Here is a 22,758-nt window from a genome sequence, read left to right as displayed (position 1 = left end):
AGCTCCTTCAAATCTCATTAATTTAAACACAACAGAAAAAAGATTAGTGAAAAGCAAGCAGCCAGCAGACCCAAGACATGGCCCTTGGCAAACTGTGGCATTATGAAGAGGTCATGCAAGTGATGCTAGGGACTGGGCTTCTGCCCATCCTAACCAAAACAGAGCAGGAAGGTATTAGGGCACGATAACCTGTAAGCTTAAGGAGCATAGACAGCAATGACTGACCCCGTAGACCTGAGGAGCCCATTCGTTTTTCTTCCTGCTGGTAGAAGGCTTTCTGCTGGGGTGTAAGTGGTAACGAGATGCCACCACTGTTATAAAGAGTGCAATATTGAATGACTTCTTCAAATGCTCCTTTCATGAAGTAAATATCTTCCTGGTCCTTTAAAGTAAGGAGATAATATACTTTATCAAAAAGAAGAGCACATTTTGAAAATACTGATAACACATTAAGGCTTTACACCCTAGGTAATAAAGATCTTTTGTTTGCTCTTTTACCTATTTTGTAAAACGTGCAGGTGCATGAATTATTTATAGGATGTGCTATTTTTGCACTAGCCGTTTTCATGTTCAGCCACCACAGACAAAATGGTCATAAAAGGTTGGTGAGTTTTTAAATTGGGAGTACACAGTATCAGCCAAAATCAGCTCCTTAACCTGATAAGGGAAAAATGGCCAACATTTTCCTCCAAACATTGTACCTTTCTCCCCCTGTCAGTTATCTCTGAAAAGCTTTTGTTTTCCTGCTTAAACCACTGTATAAAAAGTATTATCTTCTGCCATTCAAACACAGTTTTACAAGCTAAAATTACACCCAAGTTGGGAATTTTGAGGTTTGCAGTTTTCTCCTGATATAGTTAACTTCTGAAAACATTATTTGCTAAAGAGATACCATTTCATGCCCATTGTTGAGGTGCACAATTAGAAACACGACACCGGCCAACACCACTGTTTGCTTTACCTGAGTTTTCAGCGTGCATTTCACAGCCATCCACTTCTGCTCAGAGCTAAATGGAATTTCCTTCTTTCTTACATAAATATCTTTTATGTCAGCGAGTTGCATCTAAAGTAAGATAAAACAAAAAGAACACCGTAATGCTGAATAACACCAAAACTTGTATGTATTTTCTATATTACAAGCGCTGACTTGATCACGTACTTCCAGGCAGTCATATACCACAGAGCTCAAGAGAAAGCATGGGGAGAGTAAACTCATATTTCAAACCTATCTTCTCCTTTTGGTGCCTGATATGGTATAAATGTCACTGGAGTTTGAAGCTTGACTTTTGCAAGAGCTGGGGAGCTGCACTGCTGTCCTGGTTGGGCTTTGGGTCGAAGGAAGATCAAGTCCTTTCCCTAAACCTACGGCACAGCAATGGGCAGAGCAGATTTCTTCCAGCCCAAGCTCAGGCTCCCCCACTTTGGTTATTTCCCAGCCACCCTACTGGGAAGAAAAAAAGGAAAACTGCAAATAACTGAATGGTCAATCATGGATGTGGTTTCAAATTAATTCCTGATGAATTAAACTCAAAAACCACTTCACCACAAGACGACCATTCAGCTATGAAGCACGACAGTGCAAATCAATGCAGACCTGCTTTAGCAGCATGTGTGGGTGCTCTAGGTGAAGTGGTAGTGATCAGAAATAGCTTCCAGTCTCTTTCTTCCCCAGCTCCCATCAAACTAATAAATAAATAAATAAATAAATAAATGAGACAACATCCCTCGTATTCTGCTCTTCCTTGGCTACTGAATGGCAGAGCAGAAGGAAGATTTTAATTTAGCATTTAGGGAAATAAAATGTCATTGTTTAAAAAAATAATAACCGTGGTTTCACTGTTAGAGTTACAAGCTTTAAACATAAGAGGTAAGAACAGATGTTTGCAGGTGCATCATTTCGTCAGGCATGTTCTGTGCTTTACAGTCCACCCGAGGCCTGTGGACCACAGGCTGTGTAACACTGATTAGACGATACCTTGAGGTGTTTTACAGCCCTCTGCATATTTTTTTCATGAATGCAATATTCATGAAAAAATATTGTTTTACATAATCGTGGCTAGAAAAAAGTAAAAGCTAGCAGATGACCCAAATCGAGGATGACCCTCTGCCATGCTTCCTAGTCTAGCTTGTTCTTGCTCATTTTTCACTCTCCTGTCTTACTCCTGAACTCTTAATTGGCATGTGCAGAAAATAGAAAAAAGGTGCTCCAGTCTGAGCCTGAAAGAAATCCATTATGCAGCATAATTGCAGAGATTAACCAAGCAAAACAATTATTACTGTTAGCACAGAAGCTCAGGGAAGGTGTTTGTCCATGACAAAGAGGTTTATATGGGAGAGGTGTACATCTATGACCTTGGGGAGAAAAGACAAGGAAAGACTAAAACCAGTCTGGGGACTTTAAAGAAGTCTGATCACTGCTGTAAGAACTAACAACTCCAGCTCTTTTTTTATTTGTTTGTTGGTGGGGTTTTTTTGTTTGTTGGTTTTTTTTTTTAAATTTCTGGAAAATTTTAAATCTTAACAATCTTACCTTCATTGCAAGGGCAATGAGAGCTCCTTCTGTGGGCTGTCCCATTACACTATTTTTCCTGATAATGGCATTATTGACTACACAGCCAGCCTAGAGAAAGAGATATATTTACATGTTGGTTTTTTTTTCGTAACTAAATTAATAGTTTTTTCATCTCTTTAAATGAAATAATGAAAGATTGGAGAATGAAAGCAGCCACATCCCAAAAGATATGCTATTCCCCATAGCAGCATCTCTTGAGGTCAGTTCTTGTGCTTTCTAAACCCATTTAATCCATAGGATACACCTGTAAAATGTGTTCTGGGTAAATTAACATAACATATGTCTAACAAGCTTGGTAAATCACAAAAATGAAATCTTAGTCTCTCCTACTATTGTTTCTAATGTGCAGTATGGATGAAATAAGACCTAATCTCCATTTGAGATTCCAGCTCAGATCATTTCACTACCCAAACACTCTGCTTTAGCCTACAGTTGAATGTGCAAGATTTTATTTAATGCTAGCACAAAACCCAGAGACCATCACAGTACATTTATAAATTGACTATGTCGATAAAGTCTAAAATCTGTTCCCATTAAAAACCTGAACGTGGTAAAATTAATTGGTCTCTCCTCTGCCAGAACGGTATTTTTATCCAAAATGTCATTGACACTTTAAGCTGATGACTCTGGTCTCTCCTTACAAGTCTCATGCTTACTACCTTTCAGCCATCAGCTTCAGGTATTAGATCACAATTACTCAGAGCCTTTCCATGAGAATGCTCTAGCAAGACAGTTCAAAATAGTTACAAAAGTGGCTTTTTTTCACATTTGTTATAAAAGTGGCTTTTTTTCACACTTATTACCCAAAGTGAATCTGTGCAAATGAAAACTGAATGTAAATAGGTCAAGCTGGTTCATAGTTTAGACTTACCTCCACTAGTTTCCCAACTGAGACATTGGAAAATTCTTTAAGAATCTCCTTTGATGGCAGAAGATAAACGTTTCCTTCTCCATTGTAGCCCACCCCGCTGACCTGAGGAAGGGGGAGACAGAAAGAGCAAATTTCCCAGTGCCAGGCAGGACTATACTACATTTCTATATGTTGGGGTCCAGTTGAGTAAATTTTTGATTTTGAAGGCATGCTGGGATTCTTTTCTACCGCTCAAAGCAATGCTTATAGGAAAGGCTGCAGGTAGTGAGTGTATAATATTACAATAGCTTGTAGAGGAACAAAAAGAATCAGCTTGTCTTACACAGAACCTGTTTGCCATGATTTCAGAAGTCTCTTGCAGCCCTTTGGCAGCCGTGGGTTCACTGGTTTTGTTCAAGCCCTGCCCTACTGATGACCAGCCTATCTCCCCACTGCCTTACATTTTGCATGCCTACATTTTTCACCCACTTTGCACACAGGTAAATGAACAAAGCAGAAGGATCAAGTCACTCATATAATATATCTTTCTACAGAAGATGGACCCACAGGGGCCAGTGGCAGGTTTCAATATTTACAGTTGCAGAGAACTGCAGATTATGTCAATGAACATCTTTGTTTATTGTATCTGAGCAGCTTTTGTACACTCAGCCCCACCTCTGACTGTCGCCAGCATTGCAAAAGTCCCTTCTCTTTAATGGAACCGGTAATGTGCAAGAAACTGCTTGTTCTGGGACTCATTCAACATCCCTCATTTGGGCCTAATTGAACTAAAAGCAAATCAGCCCCACTGAACTCGAACAGGAAAGTCTGTATTACACCTCAGCCATACCTCTGCCTGGAACCCATCCGAAGTCACAAGCCGAGTCACCGTCATCTCGTTGGCTGTCAGAGTGCCTGTCTTATCTGAGCAGATGACATTGCAGCAACCTGATGCAGAAAAGTTTTTAATCAGAACTAACAAATAATGCAACTGAACAGCAAGATTCAGGGCTCTGGAAGAGGGAGAATGTGTTTTCCCAATGTTACTCAGACTCCACCAGTGAGAAAAGGGAGAAAATACCAAGAAATGGATAAGTTTCCTAATAGGGTGTTGAAAGGAAAGGATCTGAGTGCACGTCAGTGTATTGTGCACATAACTTAGATATGAGATGTGGTAGGAGACATCTGAAGAGGGCCACGTTGTCTTGAGCATCATATGGTGGGCAGAGAAGGCACTGATCTCCAGGGAGTCGATCAATGCTGCTGAGCTGCAATATCACACAGCAGAGCAGCTGTTCTATTCTGAAGAGACATATCAAATTCCCACTCTGCCACATGCTTCCTCAGATGGGCCATTTAACCCTTGCTTATCTAAATCAGGAATAACAGCCCTTCCCTGCCTCACCAAGGGACTGTGAGGGTAGATGTGTTAGAGACTGTTCCCCAAAAATACTTGAAAATCTACAGGTAGGAGCAGAAGCTGCCCCACTCGTGCTCTGCTTTGTGACAATCCTGCTTCAGTAAAGCACACTTCTTCCAGGGCCCATTTACACCACAATTCAGCAAAGGAGTGAATTAGCAGAGTCACCACATTCAGGCTAGTTTCCACTCCCGAGAAGGGGAAAAATGACTTTAATGCAAAAAAAAAGAATCAGGCTCCAGCTCCCTTCTAAGTCTGACTGTCTTCCCTGGCTCTGGAGATGACCACACTGCTTAGGCACAGACCTCAGGAGCATGATGACCATCAGGTAAGAGCCTGGAGAGAATAAAGCAGATTGGGCTGCAATTAAAATAATTGCAGTTTTGAAGGATTAGCACAGACCAAAGCTATCACCTCCAATATATCATTTTTAGTTCCTATTAAAGAATCAGATAAAGAAGAAGGGTTATTTTTTCAGAAGTGAACAGACACAGCACAATTAATGTGTGGGAGAGTACAGTTTTTGCTGTGCTTAGACTATCTTGCAGTGTACCCAGGAATCTGGCAGTTACACCTATTTGGGTGCAGCCCTACCAGAATGACATTCTTCATGAGATAAAGCTCTTTCAGATGTCCTGGATCAGGGTAGATACAATAAAATAAGGGTGATAAGATTCCTTAACTGCAGAACAAACAAGGGCAATTCAAACAATAGCACCATTTCCAGGGAAGACAGATTTTGGCTGAAGGATCCGGTTGTGCAGTAGATTTTTGCGACTGCATGGGCCAGGCTTGGAATTTGGTGTACTTTTTAATGAGTGGTACTAAATATACAACATATCTCTTCTTATAACTGCCACACTGACCAAGGTCAGAGCAGAAAAACCTGGAATACTGTGACCTGGGAATAAGGGCCAATTTGAAGGTAAGGGGAGGTGGAGGAATAATTTCATTACAGATCATTCTGCCCTGCAGTTGTGAGGATGGGCTGGGTGCCTTCTCAGGGTCCACTCTGTCCCTGTTTTCCATGACTCTTTGGATATCAGGCAGATGGCCACACAGGCTGCAGAAGGGTAAGCAGTTTTATTTATGCCACCAGGCTCTGCTTAAGGGGCTGCCAAGATTTTTAGCCAGCCACTGAAGAAATGGACAGGATGGACCTGCAGGATGATTCCACAGAGGGGGGAGGAAGGGGAAACAAAGCTTTTCAACTCCAGCAGGACGTGCATGTCTGCAGAGGGGCTCTGCTCCCCGTGGGTCAATGCCATGGCTTGGGTGCACCATTCCTAGCACCTGCCTGTGTTGTTATCACCAAAATAAGGGGAAAGTGTGAGAAACACAGGGTAGAAAATGTATTTAAGTGTGAGTGGGTTGCTCTGGCCCACTAAGCATATTCAATTTTTTTTTTTTTTTTTTTCTAATCAGACCAAGGCTTACTTGGCCAGCCCATTGCTATTCGGTTCAGATTTTGAAGCCTGGCCAGTGACCAAGCTGTGTGATCTCTTTTCAGCCTTACCTAAGGTTTCTACTATGGGCAGCTTCTTCACAATCACCCTTTTCTTGGCCATCCGGAGAACGCCCAGCACCAGCGTGACGGTGACCACGATGGGAAGGCCCTCTGGGATGGCAGCCACCGCCAGGCTGGGGACAGCAGAGACACAACAGCTTCAACAAAGGGGCCAGACTACAGGTACTGACCAAAACATGTCAAAGGGACGTTTCCATGGGGTGAGTTTCCCTGCTTATATGTGTGTATCTGAATCTGAGAGTGCAGTGTTAAACACTGGGACTCCTCGCACACTGTAAATACAAAAGCAGGATATTTATCCCACCCTTCAACCTTTCTCTGGATGATTTAGACAGAACTATTACTTCTCTTCTTTACATTGTCAAAGAGCATTAATTTCTGGCTAAGTAGGGATTTAGGGGTTAGATTTAATTTCATTTATTTAACTTTCTGAGGATGAAAGTTGAAATATTCCTTGGCATCACGACTCACATGTTAGCTACTGGCTCCTGGCCACACGCAGCCCCTCGTCTCCTCTCTTACGGGTGGGTACAAGCTATGGTGGGACAGAATCAACTCCCCAGATGTCCCCATGCTACATACACGGAGCAACAGCAAAACCTGAAACGATGTGCTAGAAAAATCCAGACACAGTCTGTATCTGTCCCTTAGTAATTCCCTGTGTGACTCTGAACACTTCTAGGTATGTGCAAAAAGTAATCAAGGAGAACTGTTGAAACCATGGGCTGTTCTCGAAAACTCAGGCTTAACCACTTTTCTTTGCCACCACATGCCCCCAGGAGACAGGAAGGTGGGCACTGAGCCACTTTGACTTCTCTTTTATCTCCTCAACTGTGGTTTTATTCTTATGTCCATAGAAAAGTTTTTCTTTTTTAAAAGGATTGATTTTAGAGCCGTGACAACACCAAACAACAGGTTTTATGGGTACTACTGAAAACACATGCTTTATGATGTTTGATTAAGAGGCTGTGCATACTTTTTATGTCACATAAACTCTGCATTCCTATCTTTAGACGTAAATCCAGTGAGAACAACAAAGATTAATATTTGCTGTTGCTACACTCCCACTAAATTCATAGTACAGATAGGAAAGGACATTCACAGCAGGATGAGGTAGAAATTCCAGGGAAGGCTTTCAAAATACCAATTTGAAAAATTAAATAAACTCTCAAACTTCTTTTTTTTTACCTAAACTCTGTTGTAAAGCTCACATTAATTTCACCAGTACAAGATCAATAGATATTTATGAAGGGTCTTACTTAAGTTCTCTTTTGTGAAATGTCTGTTGTTTTGAACAGGGAATTCCCTGTGACAGGTTTCATTAGAAATCAAAGAGAAAGGTGCTCTCCAGTCCTCACCTAACTCCAATTGTGAACATGCTGAGGAGATGCTTCCCTTGTAACCAGCCAATGAGCATTATTAAACCTGGTGGGAGAAAACCATCCGATTAAAAACCTTCAAGAAATTAATAAACCTCTAACCTGTTTAGCTGTTGCTAGAGAACTGAGTATGCAATGAGGCCCCCAGGTCTCTCATTCAGAGATGTCTCTGCTTAAATCCCCAAAGCCCAGGTAACCCACATCAACAAGTACTTTTGGAAAAAGTGGCCGTGGAGCACAGAGGGCTTTCACAGCTGACCATGCAAGTATAGGCATTGCGTCCAACTCACCAATTATGCCAAAGGAGAAAAGAGTGAGTTGCTTCCCCAGTCTGTCCATGCTTTTCTGGAGAGGTGTTTTGGGAGTCTGGAAACATTAGAGAATAGCTGGGTTTCTTTGCTTGTTGTATGAGATGAGACGATGGTCAGCCCAGAATGACTGACTCACACAGCCTGCAGTGGTCCCTACAGCTGCCTGCTCTACCCTGGTGCTTACCCACCCCAAACCCCCAACGGGGTCTGCTGGGCACAGGCCGTCCTGCAGGGAGAGAGTCTCTGCCTCAATGCACTCAAGACAGGCAAAATAGTGGGAGAAGAGATGAATTACATTTGTTTACAGCTGGGGAGACAAGGTAGGGACAGACTAGGGACATGCTAAGGGCTAAATCTGGAAAGGACCTTAGTGATTGACTCCAGGACTGGATAATGTGCATGCAAAGCCTCCAGTACAGGGATAAAAAGCCTGAACCTCCATCCTCATGGTCTGTGCTCTCCAATCCAGACCAGGGTCACAGCCTTTCTGTGACCCTTCTCCTTCACTGAACCAGCTCAGAGCAACCCTGAGCTGACACGTAGGATGGACCCTGGAGGGTGGTAGTGTTTGGGAAGTCTGAGTTTCAGGCCAGGGAGGGTACCAGACCTGAGCTCCTATTCTGCAGCAGCACTTTTAAGCACTGCAGAGCATCACAGACCTGCATTAGCTCTGCAGATGCATCACAACACCTCCCATAGTGGCTGCTTCTGCTCTCCCATGATCTCTTGTGTTAATGGATCAAGAGTTAACTAGTTTACAGAGACTCATCTGTGTTAGTTCAAATATCTGGCCCACAAAATTTTGGCATGTGTGGAAGCAAAAAATTTATAGACCTAGTGGAAGGTGTGTGTGAAATAAAAAAAGAAGAAACCATGAGGTTTAGGTGACTATAAGGTTAGATACAAGCTAAATATCACAAGTCTGGATTTAGAAGCCTAAATCCTGCTTATAGCCTTCTTTTTTGGATACAGCACTTTGGCATCCCTCAGTCACACAAGCATTTTGTAGGAGAAACAGAAATGAACCCAGTGCATTAGCTCTTGGAACCACTCCTGCTCACAAACTTTCACCCAGGACATCCATCATTTCCACAGACATCGACTGCTTTACCTCTTCAGCTTGCATCATTTTGAACACTTCTCCAAACTGTGAATTTTCACCTGTCCCAATAACTACACCCTGAAAAAAAAAAAGGAAAAAAAAGAGAGACAGAGATTAAAAGAATCTAGAGATTTTGTAACCAATGTCAAGACCAAAGATGAGAGGACTCACTTTTCCCTTTCCATACCGCACCAGGGTCCCCATGAAAACAACATTGCTCAGCGTGGTTATGTCTCCAGCTTCCAGTAATACACTGTCAGTCTTGTTGCAAGGCTCAGCCTCTCCAGTAAAACTGGATTCATCCACCAGCAGATCTGTAACCTAATTAAACAGACACATTTCTGGCACTGCTGAGACAAGACATTTCCAAGCAGGCTCTCGTATTTATAGCTGTATTTACCTCTATCAGCCTGAGGTCTGCAGGAACCCTGTCACCGACAGACAGATATATGATATCTCCAGGCACAAGCTCTTGCGCTAGAAGATGCTGCAGTTTTCCTTCCCTTAGGCTACATGAGACAAATGGAAAAAGAAGAAAGGAAACCAGGCTGTGAGGTTTTTATTCCCCCTGCAGGCCTGGGAATGTGACTGGCAAGAAAGCAAGATCCCTGACCAAAAGAGCTTCCAATGTGAATAAGAACATAAAATCTTCATAACGATGAGGAGAAATGATTATGTTTAGTCTGGGCTCAGGTTTAATTCATAAACAGTTGGGCAGGTTATGGAAGACTTACATTTCATCAATAAGTGACTTAAACAGTAGTTACACAGATGGGAGTGACAAGGTGTGCTTTCCCATGGCTCACTCTTTAAATAATGAAATGCAGATTCTTTAACCTAAAAAGAAGCTTTTTAAAGCTAGAATTACCACTGGCATTTCACTATTGCATTAAAAATACATCCTTTCGAGTGCTTAGATGCTTATGGTGTCATACCATAAACAAATAAAGAACAGCGGCATTTGTAAGATCCAAACCTGGGTGAACTTTGGACCGGAAGAAAACCCCACACTTCTTTAGCAGTGCAAGGTTTCTCTGAGCCTCACAGTTTATTTACATTGGCCGTGACAAAGCTGATTTGCAAAGACATAAATAGGAAAAGTGTTTCCTGTAATCTAAAGCACTGGTACTAAACTTCAAAGCAGTCAGGGAAGTGGGATCTGATACACCCTACAGCTGCTCCACAGGCGATGCTGTGACCAATCTGCACCAAAGTGCCTGGTGTGCCCGTGCCCAGCATGTACGGACAGCAATGGGCAGGCGTGGGTGAGGATACCTAGCCTGCACACACCTCCGCTCATAAGCCATTTTGTGCCAATTTCCCGGGGACAAAACTACCCTAAAGCCAAAAAAAAATACACAAGCGAGGTTTTCCCTGCACAGGGAGTCAGCAACATAAAAGAGGCTGCAGGGACCTTTCTGCAAGGTGCAGAGCAGGACATTTCTGTGACCCTTCTGTCTCTCAGCATTTATTCAATTCCTCTGGGTGCCTACTTTAAAATTCAGAGTTATTTCAACCCCTTTCAGTGTGCCTTACAGCTGCACCCACGCGTGGTGCCACCCCTCTGGACAGCAGGTTCTCATTACGTGCATGACAACCAGAAGTAATTTTTTTCAGCCCTCAGTTCTGCCCTCATAACCCAAATCCTGCTAAAACCCACTGAAGCAGGCATTCCTCACCAGTTGCACTCAGGAGGCACCAGCTTGTTAAGTTCTTCCAGAGATTTTTCTGAGCGATATTCCTTTTAAATGAGAAAGGAGAAGAAAACCAAGTTACACGACAGGGCTCGCTCACGAGAGCCCCAGTCGCGGAGCCGAGCTCCGGGTGACATACCTGGATGAAGGCCACGGTGACCACGATGAGCACTGCCTGTGAAGAAAGAGGCGTTAGAGGAGTGGGCACACCAGCCTCAGAGAATGAAGGGCTGGGTTGCAGGAGAAGTACCACTCACCATGGCGATGCTCGCAGCGTCCTCGTATTCTTTTGTGATGACACTTACTAAAGCGGAAGCCAGCAACAAGAGAATGAGGGGATTTTTAAACTGAAAAAAATAAAAAAAGCAAATTGCAATATAAAATGGAGTTGCTGAAGCTGAGCTGGCTTCAGATCTCATCAGACATGATGGTTTTGCTGCAGGGACCCTGCTTGCTTATGATAGCACCATCACGCTGCCTGGACAAGGAGGGTGCAGCACCTGTGGTCGGGCTGATGCTGGGTCCTGTCCCCATACAGGAGATGGACGGTGTCAGGGACCAGCAGGACAAGGCTCATGCCAAAAGACATGAGGTTCTTCTCTTTTCCCCTGCTGGCACAGGCAGGGCTTGCCTTTGCAGGCATACAGTGTAGCGCTGACTCTAAAAGCTCCTGGGAGGCAAAATAGGTACAAACAAAAACTTTATTGTCTTTTTAGAATTTGAAACCGAAAATCCTCTTTTTTCTTTTTTTTTTTTTTTAAATTTAATTAATGTGCTAAACTCTGTGCTGTACCCAGGGCTGCAGGAGTCAGATCCTCACTTTTTTTTCACTTTTAAGCACAGATTTTATGGACTTTTCTCCTACCTGAGAAAGTTACAGCTCTGTTTAGCTAATGTGGGGGTTGGTATAAGGGAATTAAGTCAGGCAAAGACAAGACTGCCTGTTTTGCATAACAGGAGTGTGGCAATGCATGGTAGGAAAGACAAGGATTAAATTTATTTCCTGATGAAGCCAAAGGTGAAAGTCCCTTTTGTTTCTCCGTAGAAAGACCGGGCCAAAGGGGATGTTTTACAAAAGCTGGAAGAAGCCATGTCAAGTGTCCGCTGAAGGACTGTGCTCAAGTGCAGAGGAATGAATGGTGTGGGACTGCAAGCAGCTCTTCCAGAGAGAATGACAGGTTATGGAGGGTTCAGAGATGCACTAGTTTGTTTGGTGTCCCCATAGTAGATACAGCTTGTTAAGAACGAGCAGAAAAAAAAGCACAATCTCACTTTTTATGATGAATAAAAGAATCCTTGAAGAGACTTAGTGATTAGAAAGTGCTTAAAGAATATTGATCACATAGGTAAAAAAGGATAATCCATAAAAATCTTTCAAAGCAAATAAAATCTTCATGATTCAGCTAAGCAAGAAGAAAATGAGTTAAATTGCTGGTTGAAAATTTAACCAAATAAGGAGGGTGGGGTTTTTTTTAAGAGTTCTAAAAGAGAAGTGAACGATGCATTAAATACTGATGAGAACCTGTCAATAAAAGCAAAACTCAGGGATAACTCAGTGGGGAAAAACAAGATAGCAAATACCACCTTCTGCCTGACTTTTTGGGGCATCTGGTTTGAAATCGTGGCTCTTCACAGCACATGGCACCATGAATGAATGACTGTATCCCTTACTGGCAACAGACACATTAACTCTCACTTGAGCTCTACAATTGCCTCTGCTTTTGCTGGAGGTTTAGGGCTTTTCTTCACTGGGGTAACTGAAATCAGAATGGCTTTCAGCTACGACTGGCTTTCCTCAAAACTTTCATGATTTTATCACTTGCCTTAAAGGGAATGAAGTTCAATAGAGTCAAGGGCAAGGTCCTGCACATGGGTTGTGTCAATCCCAAGCACAAATACAGGCTGGGCAATGAGTAGGTCAAGAGAAGCTCTGAGGATAAGGACCTGGGGGTATTAGTCAATGGAAAACTGACTGTGAGCCAGCAATGGGCACTCACAGCCCAGAAAGCCAACCGTGTGCTGGGCTGCACCCAGAGCAGGGTGGGCAGCAGGACGAGGGGGGGATTCTCCCCCTCTGCTCTGCTCTCATGAGACCCCCCTGCAGTGCTGGGTCCAGCTCTGGGGCACCAACAGCAGAAGGACACGGACCTGCTCGAGCAGGTCCAGAGGAGGCCACGGAGATGCTCAGGGGCTGGAGCCCCCCTGTGAGGACAGGCTGAGAGAGTTGGGGGGTTCAGCTGGAGAAGAGAAGGCTCCGGGGAGACCTTAGAGCGGCCTCGCAGGGCTGAAAGGGGCTGCAGGAAAGGGGGGGGGGACTCGTCATCAGGGGTGTAGGGATAGGATGAGGAGTAGGGGTTTTAAACTAAAAGAGGGGAGATTCAGATGAGATACAAGGAAGAAATTCTTCCCTGTGAGGGTGGTGAGGCCCTGGCAGAGGTTGCCCAGAGAAGCTGTGGCTGCCCCCTCCCTGGCAGTGTTCCAGGCCAGGTTGGACGGGGCTTTGGGCAACCTGGGCTAGTGGAAGGTGTCCCTGCCCAGGGCAGGGGGTTGGGACTAGATGGTCTTTAAAGTCCCTTCCAACCCAAACCATTCTGTGATTCTATGAATAAACATGCTCCAGAAATCAGGTCACTGATCTATGTCTTTTGATTTGTGGGCTGGGTGGAGATAAAAATATTTAAGATTTTTTTTTTTCATATTAAATGACCCCCCATCTGAATCTCACAATGGCTTTCCTGAGGAAAAAGTTTCTGTATCTGGGGCACTGCCTGTTCCAAGGCTGGATCTGTGGAGGTGGAAACCCTGAATATTTCAGTGTAGAAACACGCTCAGACCAACCCAGCCAGGGGTTTTTGCCAAGAAATGAGAATCTGCAGAAAATCCTTACCTGGTCTAGATATTTCTTCCATATCGGTTCTGGATTCTCTACTGAAAATTCATTCCAGCCATGTTTTAATCTGCGCTGTAGCACAGAAAACTCAGAGAGTCCAGTTTGTAAGTCAACCTAGAGGGAAATTTTAAAAAAACAACCAACCGAACAAACATTATATATTGTAGAATAGTTATAGAAAACTTTTTAAGGCAAATTTCTGTTAAAAACCTGTAAGTACACTGGACAAAATGTTCACGGTTCAGTCCCCCACAAAAAAGATAAATCTATCCACTGTTTTTCTGTTTAGGTATTTATATTTGTTAAACTATAAAACTTTACCACCAACTATCACAGAAAGCCATAAAGTAAACACAAGTTATTTTTAAAAAAACTTCCACATGTGAGAGAGAATATAATAGATGACAAGTGAGAAATCTAAAGTAGTAAAGGAAATAATTGATTTCTGGTTTCACTGTATATTTAAAGGAAAAATAAAAATACCCTGACAAAATTCAAAGAGAACAAATGGAGAAAACGTATCTTGCCCAGATTTTAAAAAACAGTAAGGTCAGACATCAAAATATTGCTAAGCATTATAGCTTTCCCTGGCTGTGGGGACTTAGCCTTTCTAAATTTCCATCTGTTTTTCACAGGTGGGATTAAGCATGAGTTATAAAATGAGATTGTTTCTCTTCCCAAGGGTGAACTCCAGTGCAAACCAAGTAACTGGAGTTTCCTTCCTGAGCCCCAGTGTCCCTCCATCCCTCCGGCTACTCTGTTCTGCAGCTGTGGGGAAGGAGTGGGGCTGGGGCAGAGGGCCTATCCTGCCACCACAAACATCCCTGCCAGGGCTGATCCCCCCGCTCCGTGTGGGCAAATGGGTCCCAGCATGAGCCGAACCAGGCGATGGCTACAGCTTTGCTCTTTGCTTGGGGTGGGGATGGCGAGGTGATTTTTTATCTAACAATTCAAGCTGCGAGCAAGCCTTCGGGAAGTCATCTAGGATTATAAATGTGATGAGTTTTGCCTCTGAAATGAAGCGTGCTACAAAAAGCAGGAAAAAGTGCTGCTTGCATTTACACAACACTTTTCCAAGGAGTTGCTGATAACTAGGGTGGCTGAGCTGTGCACCCTGTGCCAACCCTGGCAGAGCTCTGTGAGCGCTTCGTTTTCCAGGCTGGACAATTGGACTCTTTCACCTGCATCTCACAGAGCCACTCAATTCAGTGAAGTCCTACCCTGGGACAAAGTGAAGCACGAATGCCCAACGCTGAGCCTTGAACGTAGCCAACATGAGGATTTGTCCCACATAAAGGCAGAGGAATTGGGCACTCCAGGAGTTTGCATGTGAAACCAAAGACCAGTTTTGCTTCTCAGTCTCTTCCCACAGTCACATTACACAGACTGCACTGCTATGTTCACAAAGACTTGTAAAAACCCTTACATTTAAAGCTTTTGCCAAGTCTTCTTTATGGCATTTACATGCGTCCTTCGGGGGCAGAACTGTCACCTCCTTCTCCTGCTCAATTATTTTCAGCTCACACTCCTCATGGGTCTGAGCAAACGATATAAAGCAATTGTTAGGTGAGACCAGAGTTCATAAAATCATTTCAGCATCTCTTTGCATCTTAATCCCATTCCCTTCCCCCACTTTGCCAGCTGTGTGACTTCACAGTTAGCTAAAACACTTTCTAAATCACAGCACTTTATACCATTCACTAATTAATCCTTATTACAGCCTCCAAGGCAGGTGCACATTCTTGAAGTGGAATTAGGAGCTGGATTACCAAGAAGACAAACCCATGCCCCCACTGAGGCCAGAAAAGCATGCCAGGCTCTGCTCTTTGCAGGTATCCTGCCCAAGGTGACTATTTTTCCATGCCAGTGTCTCACAGCCCATTGCACACTCAATGCTCAGAGCAAGGAAAAAACCTATTTTCCCTTGTTAAAGACATAATAAATGAACAGCAAACATGAGAGAGAAAAATCTCTGAGCCAGCAGGAGAAAGTAAATGTTTCTCCGTCTCCACAGCTCTTTTCCTTCACCATTGGCTCTGCAAACACCTCTGAGCAGGACAAACCCTTCCAGCCCCATCCAGGCTGCCTGAGGGTTGCACTGAGCTCCCAGCACCCTGACCTCTATTCCCTTTCACGATCCCTTGTCTCCTTTTCCAAAAGGCTCTTCCCAGAGCAGCAGCATCCCCTGACATCTCAGCCAGACACATGACGGTGGCGGTGTGACTGCTATTGCAGGGTTAAGTACGGAGAGGGAGAAATCTCACCCTTCCCAAGGGACAGGAAAATCCATTTCCATTTACCTTCATTCATAAAGCCCAAATGCTCATTATGAGAGGGATCCCGAGAGAGAGCGTGGTGCTCAGTCCCGCAGCAGGCTCTTGCTTGGCAGGGCAGGAGGAATTTGGCACCAGCTCCCTGCTACCAGCACACTGGAGTGTTTGCTGAGGGAAATGTTCAGGTCCAGCTCATAGCAGCACCTGAGCAAGGGCTTGGAGGACTTCAGGGCTTCCTGAAGAGGAATTTGGAGAATTGGCCCATCTATGAATATTCAGGTTTCTAGGGACACCCAGTGTTTTGCAATCTAGAGCTTGAGATAAATGCAGAAAATCTCTTTGGCTGTTAGCTCATGCTGGTACACAGAATTGGCTTCTGGAGAGGTCGTAGCAGATGAGATAGGAACATCTCTAAGCCCTGCTTCTTAAAAAGGTTTTTTCCCACTTCCATATGTTGCAGCCCCCTTTTTATCTCTGTTTACTGACCCACAGTACAGCCACTAACACAGAAGATACCAGCACTGACTTGCTCCTGGCAGAATCACAGGAGAGTTTGCTGTGATCCCTTGGTCTGTGTAGTACTCATTTAGAAGCCATTTTGCCCCAGGAACAACCTGTCTTTCTAAAACCCCAGGAATTTGCCCAAGATTTCCAAGGATTTTCCTGCTTCCATGTTTCCCTCATGCTGGTGACCACATTCCGCCCAAAGAAGCCGCAGTATTTCTCCATTATTTTGAGGCATCGTAGCACCGGACATTACCCTTATTTCAACATTCCCTTAACAGACATCCCTAGAAGGGACAAAAAAAGTCCTTCCGTGTTTAAAGCTGATGATTTATTCCTGCTTGTGCAAATTCATCAGTTCCCTGAAACTTTGTTGACACCCAAATGCTGCAAGACCGAAAGCCACCCATGCATCTAAGGAGATGGAAGGACTGGCTAGGAAGAAAACACACAGCTGTCACATATAGACACATACCTTATGTTTGTTACTGTGCTGATTTAGTTAATGTGGTTTCTACAGGCCCCTCTGTGCTGCCAATGGCACATGCAGGTATCAAGGTACAGCCTTGACTCAAAGGAGTTTAAATGTTAATTAAAGGAGCTGGAAGGCCAGAAAAGACCCAGGCACGAGGGTAACATACCTACAGTCCCCCAGTGCCAGCAGGGAAACCATGGCCCAGCTCTTCCAAAGGTAAATATTGGTGATAAAGGTGTGGAGGAAATAAATGACAAAAGCACATGGCGTGGGGATGTGTCGGAGCCCTGCACAGCCAGCGCTGGCTGCGGATCAATAGAAACACTGGCAGCCCCATGCCTCTTCCACCAGGGGCTGTTGTGAAATGAACAGCTTTATTGGGATGAGTTAATTTGCATTGATTAGCTTACGCCTGTAAGTGATTTCCCCTAGACAAATGTGGCACAGCTTTTCCTACCAGCTGAGCAGCCCCAGCAATGCACAAGTTGGAAATACGTCAGTGGAGCCCCATCTCCCTCCTCCTCTGCAAAATGCTGCCGGTGCAGAGCCCTTTTGCCCCTAAATGCATCCCACCCCATGTCTGTTGGGCACCAGGCAGCATCCTGAGCAAATCCCTTCATAAATGAACCTCTCTTTGTACATTACTCTTCTGCTTACATTGTAAACCAAATGTTGGCTATCAACGTTATCCATTTCCATTTTTAACCTTTATCCTTTAGGCATAACTCAAGCACAAGAGTGCACGACTCCACAGAGCAGGGCAGAAAGAAGTAAAAGAAATAATTATTAGTTTATCTATTGCTTTGCAAGACTAGGAGATAATTGGAGGCTGTAACGAGCTGCTGGTCGTGGAGGGGAGCCGTGCAGCAGCCTGCCCCAGCGCACCTCGGAGCGTGCCCGGTGCTGCAGGTACCTGCACCGCTCCTCTGCATCCCTCGCCCCGAAACAACCCATCAATTGTTGCACTGAGCAGCCCACGCGGGAAGGAAGGAAGCATAGGGCTTTCTGCAGAGTGCACAGCCCTGTCTGTATACTCTGGCAAACAGCCCAAAAGATCAGTTCTTGGGATTTCCCCCCACCTCTGCCTTTACTGAGGTTTTGCATATTCTTTTCCCCTCTGTTTTAGATTATTTTGGACCAGCTAATGTACTGTAGTACAGACAAAAGTGGGCTGAGTTATTTAGTCTAATAAGAAGCCCTTTCAAACATTAAGCAGAAACCCTCTTCTTATATGTTCTTCACCCTGCTAAAAGGAAATAAATCAAACCCTTCCCTCAAAAACCCTTTGCTTTGGGTTTTTTTGGTGCACGTGGCAGGCAGAGAACCTGCGTTTCAGGGGTGCAGGCAGCATGCAGAACCAACCCCGAGCAAACCCCAGCCCTGCAAGTGAGTGGCTACCTCGCTGGGCTTCCACATCCGAGCCCCCAGCCCATTCCCACCCACCACAGGGGTTTCAGCTCCTCTCAGACACAGTTTCTCACTCCACCATTGCACAGCTAGCGCAGAATTGCAGACTTTCCACGTGAAATAAAGCCTCCGGCATCCCTTCTTCCACATATAAACCTCAAAATAGACACCTTGATTGTTCAAAAGAGCCAAGGGTTTTCCAGAAAAGCTGCTTTAAAACTATTCCTTGGATTTTAAATTGCCTCAGGTGTATGGGAGGGCTGACTCAGACTGGGTGGGCAGTGCCCAAACCCTGGGCTCATCGCCACCAGCTGCACATCCCACTCCCCTCACCCCACTGCTCCCTTGCTCCTGCTCAAACCTGGTCTTTTTTTTTTTTTTTCCCTCTTAATTAAAAAAAATAAATCTTCCAGCTCTCTTTAATTTAAAGCAAAGCCCCTTGAGCTGCAAAATGACATTGCTATTGCTGCAGGAAAACCCAGTCACTGCAGCTCCACAGATCCCAGTGGAGGAGCCTCCTCTCTCACCTAAATCACACCCACAGAGGCCAAAAAAAACCCCAAAAGTCAAGAGTTTAAGGCAACTTCATATATAAGGTCTCCTGGGAGGGAGGTGCTGCAGCCCTCAGTCCAAAAACCTGTGGGAGCTGGAGGGTGAGAGTTAACTCCATGTCTGCTGGAAGTTTTTCAGATGCCAGAAATTCGGTGCAACATCTCTAAGGGACTGAAAACACATGTGTAAGTGAAGTCTGTGTCACTGCTGTGCTGAGGCAATCCCATGCTCTCCCTTTTTTCCTCTAGAAGAAAAGCTGCACCATTTGGTTTTATTTTGAGGGTACATGGAAAAAATAGCTACCTGTGTGATAATAAAACTATTCTGATCAGGATGTTCTGTATATCTAGGAGGATATGGAGCCTGTGAAACTCTCCAGGAGATAAATGTTCATTGGTGTGAAACCTGACATGAAAAAAAAACCCTCAATCCAAACTGGAATGATGATTTAGCCCTGAATGTAGGACAGGGCTGGGAAACACTTGTACTCCATCTCATGGTTACTGAATCTTGAATGGATCAGGTGTTATGGGGGAAAGGGTCAAAAGGGGCTCTGGTGAGGAGAAATGGAACAATTGCAAAGGAAAAGTCCTAGTAGCCCTGAAGAAACTCTGAAGAAGATCTTGATGAACTAAAATCTACTACCCAGATGTGCCTCAGGTAGGAGCCAGCTCCTTCTAAAGCTAACAAGAGAAAAAAACCCTAAATCACAGCAGGTGCCCAGTGGATTTGCAATAGATCACCATGACAAACTTCTCCCAGTGGCACCATGTGTGGAAATGGAGGTCACCCCATAGAGCAGAGATGGACAGGTTGCCCTGGACAGCGTTAAAAAACCCACCCACCTCTTCAGGTTAAAAAATACTGGGAGCAGAGGGCTGCAGCCCCTGGGGAAATCTGCCCCCGACTGTATCCATTGGGTTCAGTGGGTGCTACAGGCGTGACCCTGGGACGTGGTCAAAGGGAAAAGGTGACACAACCCATGCAGTGCACAGATTTTTCTCTCACTTGCCAACACACATACACACAGAGGTACGTGTGCTTGTGCACATGCACACATAAACACACACTTGGATGATCAGAAGAAAATTCTGTGGTTGTTCTTCAGATTTCTGCAGGAAACACACGGTTCTCGTAAACTGCAAACTGGCACCACAAAAATTCCCGGTGATTCTGAATGGGCCACTGTAGAGAAAGAGTTGAAACGGTATACAGCAGAGTCTAGACACAGGCTGTGCTTGTGCTTTGATGCGCAAGTTAACGGTTCTGCCCTTTTCAGATAACACCATCACCACCACCTCGCAGTTACCAGCGCTCGGGCTTTTTCTTCACAACCCACAATTTGTGTATTTATCCTGGTTTGAGTCCCATCAGGTCACCTGGACTCACATCTTTAAGGCCCAGGACAACCCTTTGACCAAAATACATAAGATCTATAAGACTGAAAGCGCTCTGCAACTATTTTCAAGTAAAGAAGCAAAATACTTTCCCCTTAGAGGAAATGTGAGTCATTTACCAGCCTAAATCATAACCTGAGAATACATTATTGATTGTCAAGTTCCTGTTGTCCTTTCACATTGCTGCCTAATCCCTAGGCCTGCACCAAAACACCATTTCCCTGTCCTGTTATAAATGTATCACCCTCTGCATGGACTAGAGTTAAAATTCAACAAGGGTTTATATTTGGAAGTAAATATGTATCATTATTTATTTTGGCACAACAGAAATGGTACTGCCAAGGAACAAGCCAGACCATTTGCCAGTGGCCTCCTGCCTATGTACGATCAGAAAAAATCAAAGGGAGATTCCAGATACTTTCTGTAACCTCAAGATCTTCCTTTTCTGGTATTTTGAGCTGTGTTTAAGTAGTGTAGAGCAGCATCGCACAACGCACTGTGTGGTGCATAGGGTAAGAGTTCAATATCTTATTTTCTTCTCCCTGTAGCACTGACCAACCCCCATACTGGAAAGACAAGACTCAGAAGAGAGCAGAGGATTAGCTGAAATGACATCTGAGAAAAGACCTCAGTCAGACAGTCACAGAAAAGAACATGAAGATCTTGAAGTGTGTGGATGGTGCTTGCTGGGATGGGACTAAGGGCTAACCCCACATGCTGAAGGAATTACACAAATCGGGTTTATGTGGGAGGGCACCCAACCAATCTGTCATGTGGGAGAAAAAAATGGGGTTTGAGCAATGGAAATCCCTGTGCTGAGCAAACTTGATAATAAGATAATCCCAGACCTGAAGGTTTTGTGGGGAAAAAACAATAACAGCAAATGTGTCACCTAAACTACCACTGGCCACTTTTTGGTCCATCTGCACTGAGGGAAGGCAGTGAAAGCAGGGAAAGGGAAATCAGTGTTCATACACCAAGATTTTCCAAGAAAAGAAAGCATTATTTTGAAGCGGGCTTTGTAGGTCTGAGCTAAATCTCTAGTCATGGCTGCAGGAACAGCCCAGAGGACAGCCCGAGGGGTCACAGCCCATCCACCAGTGACCTGCACCGGTGGCAGGGCTTACCCCTGGGGACAGGGTCAGCCTCGCTCTTCATTTACCCTCTGCTGAGACAAGACAGTGTTTGCATTTTGTATGAGCACTCCCGAAAGCCTCACACAGCACCCATGGCCCCCACGGCAGTCGCCCTCCTACGCATTTCGTTAGTTTTGAACCTCCTCAGTGCAGAGAAGAATGTTTCTGGCCAGGACTTTGGCCTGAGCTATATGTCCTGGGAGTATCACATAGAAACAAGTATCCCCATCTCACCCCGCTGCCTGGTAAACATCATTAATCTCGTCCCCTGTTGTACAGGGAACGGCTCAGAGCAGAGAGAGGAGAGCGCAGCGGCAGCAATATCAAGTTACCGGTGGGACAAAGCAGACAAAGTAGACAAAATTAACCCCAATTACACAAACTATTTCAGCAGGTCCAGGCAAGAGGCACAGGCAATCCTCACCTCCTCTTCCGGCTCGCCGCTTCCAAGGGGCTGATATTTCTGCACGAAGCGGAAAAACGACTTTTTCTGGAAGAGTTTGGCGAAACCTCCTTCTACCATCTTCACTGTGCAGTGGTGGGAAGCGCCCCGGGAGCCACCGGGATGGTGCCACCCGCTGCTGCTGGCAGCACTGGCTCGAATTCCCCAGCAAGCACGGGGCTATGGTTACAGGCAGGGAGAGGCAGCCTTCACCTGCCGCCAAGTCACGCCTTCGGCCGCAGGTGCCGGAGGGAGGCTGCGCGCCCTTCCAGCAGCAACGCAGGGTGCTTCGCCCCTAAAACCCTGCCAGTGTTTAAGACCGTGGCTGAGAGAGGAGTGAGGTGGCCCTACGTGCGTGCACGGCCGGCACCCGAAGAGCAGGTTGAGGTCTGGCAGCTCTATCTTCTCCTCCGCCCTCTGAAAAATTGTTGCGGGAGGAGCGTCGGCGGGTGCCACATCTCGGGCAGGCAGATAGGGAGGTTGTTTTGCCAAGGCCGCTGCGTGCAGAGGCAAGACAGGTTACACACACTGCTGAGCCTGTTTGTAAACTTCCAGGCTGGGGAAATCCTCCTTGAGAAATGCTTCAGTCAGCATAATGCCAGTATTTATAAGTATTTACATCAGGGAGATGGCATAAATGCGTGATGTGTGAATTTATGACGCTCATTTATGGAAACAATGCAGTCTTTCATTCGCTAGAGGGGAGTGCTTTCATGGTGGATCTCAACATATGGCTAAAGTTAAGCAGTTACATCTTTTCTGAAGATTTATGGCCGCCTGTCAGGGAGCATCATGCTCCAGTTTGTACCAGGACATCTACAACCTC

At 44.9% G+C, this 22,758-nt stretch overlaps 1 protein-coding gene across 2 annotated transcripts in view; it reads right to left on the bottom strand.

Annotated features, from left to right (window-relative positions):
• ATP2C2 (ATPase secretory pathway Ca2+ transporting 2) overlaps positions 1 to 22,069 on the bottom strand; it is a 30,113-nt gene extending 8,044 nt beyond the window's left edge. The window contains exons 1-17 of one of the 2 annotated variants that reach the window (XM_074913754.1): positions 21,915 to 22,069; positions 15,173 to 15,283; positions 13,744 to 13,860; positions 11,114 to 11,203; positions 10,996 to 11,031; positions 10,842 to 10,903; positions 9,563 to 9,671; positions 9,334 to 9,483; positions 9,172 to 9,240; positions 8,040 to 8,115; positions 7,729 to 7,795; positions 6,359 to 6,483; positions 4,273 to 4,370; positions 3,444 to 3,545; positions 2,531 to 2,620; positions 962 to 1,063; positions 226 to 382 (exon numbers count right to left, since the gene is read on the bottom strand). In XM_074913754.1, coding sequence (XP_074769855.1) covers positions 226 to 382; positions 962 to 1,063; positions 2,531 to 2,620; positions 3,444 to 3,545; positions 4,273 to 4,370; positions 6,359 to 6,483; positions 7,729 to 7,795; positions 8,040 to 8,115; positions 9,172 to 9,240; positions 9,334 to 9,483; positions 9,563 to 9,671; positions 10,842 to 10,903; positions 10,996 to 11,031; positions 11,114 to 11,203; positions 13,744 to 13,860; positions 15,173 to 15,283; positions 21,915 to 22,013 — 1,660 coding nt within the window. In that variant the 5' untranslated portion in view covers positions 22,014 to 22,069. Of the gene's footprint in view, positions 1 to 225; positions 383 to 961; positions 1,064 to 2,530; positions 2,621 to 3,443; positions 3,546 to 4,272; positions 4,371 to 6,358; positions 6,484 to 7,728; positions 7,796 to 8,039; positions 8,116 to 9,171; positions 9,241 to 9,333; positions 9,484 to 9,562; positions 9,672 to 10,841; positions 10,904 to 10,995; positions 11,032 to 11,113; positions 11,204 to 13,743; positions 13,861 to 15,172; positions 15,284 to 17,655; positions 17,759 to 21,914 lie in introns of those variants that run through there. The other variant, XM_074913755.1, reaches the window with a different exon arrangement.
• Between the last annotated feature and the right edge of the window lie 689 nt (positions 22,070 to 22,758).

This window comes from Athene noctua, chromosome 9 (assembly GCF_965140245.1).
Source record: "Athene noctua chromosome 9, bAthNoc1.hap1.1, whole genome shotgun sequence".
Lineage (NCBI taxonomy): Eukaryota > Metazoa > Chordata > Aves > Strigiformes > Strigidae > Athene > Athene noctua.
Note: the sequence above shows the minus strand (reverse complement) of the source record. Positions and strands in the feature narration are given on the sequence as shown.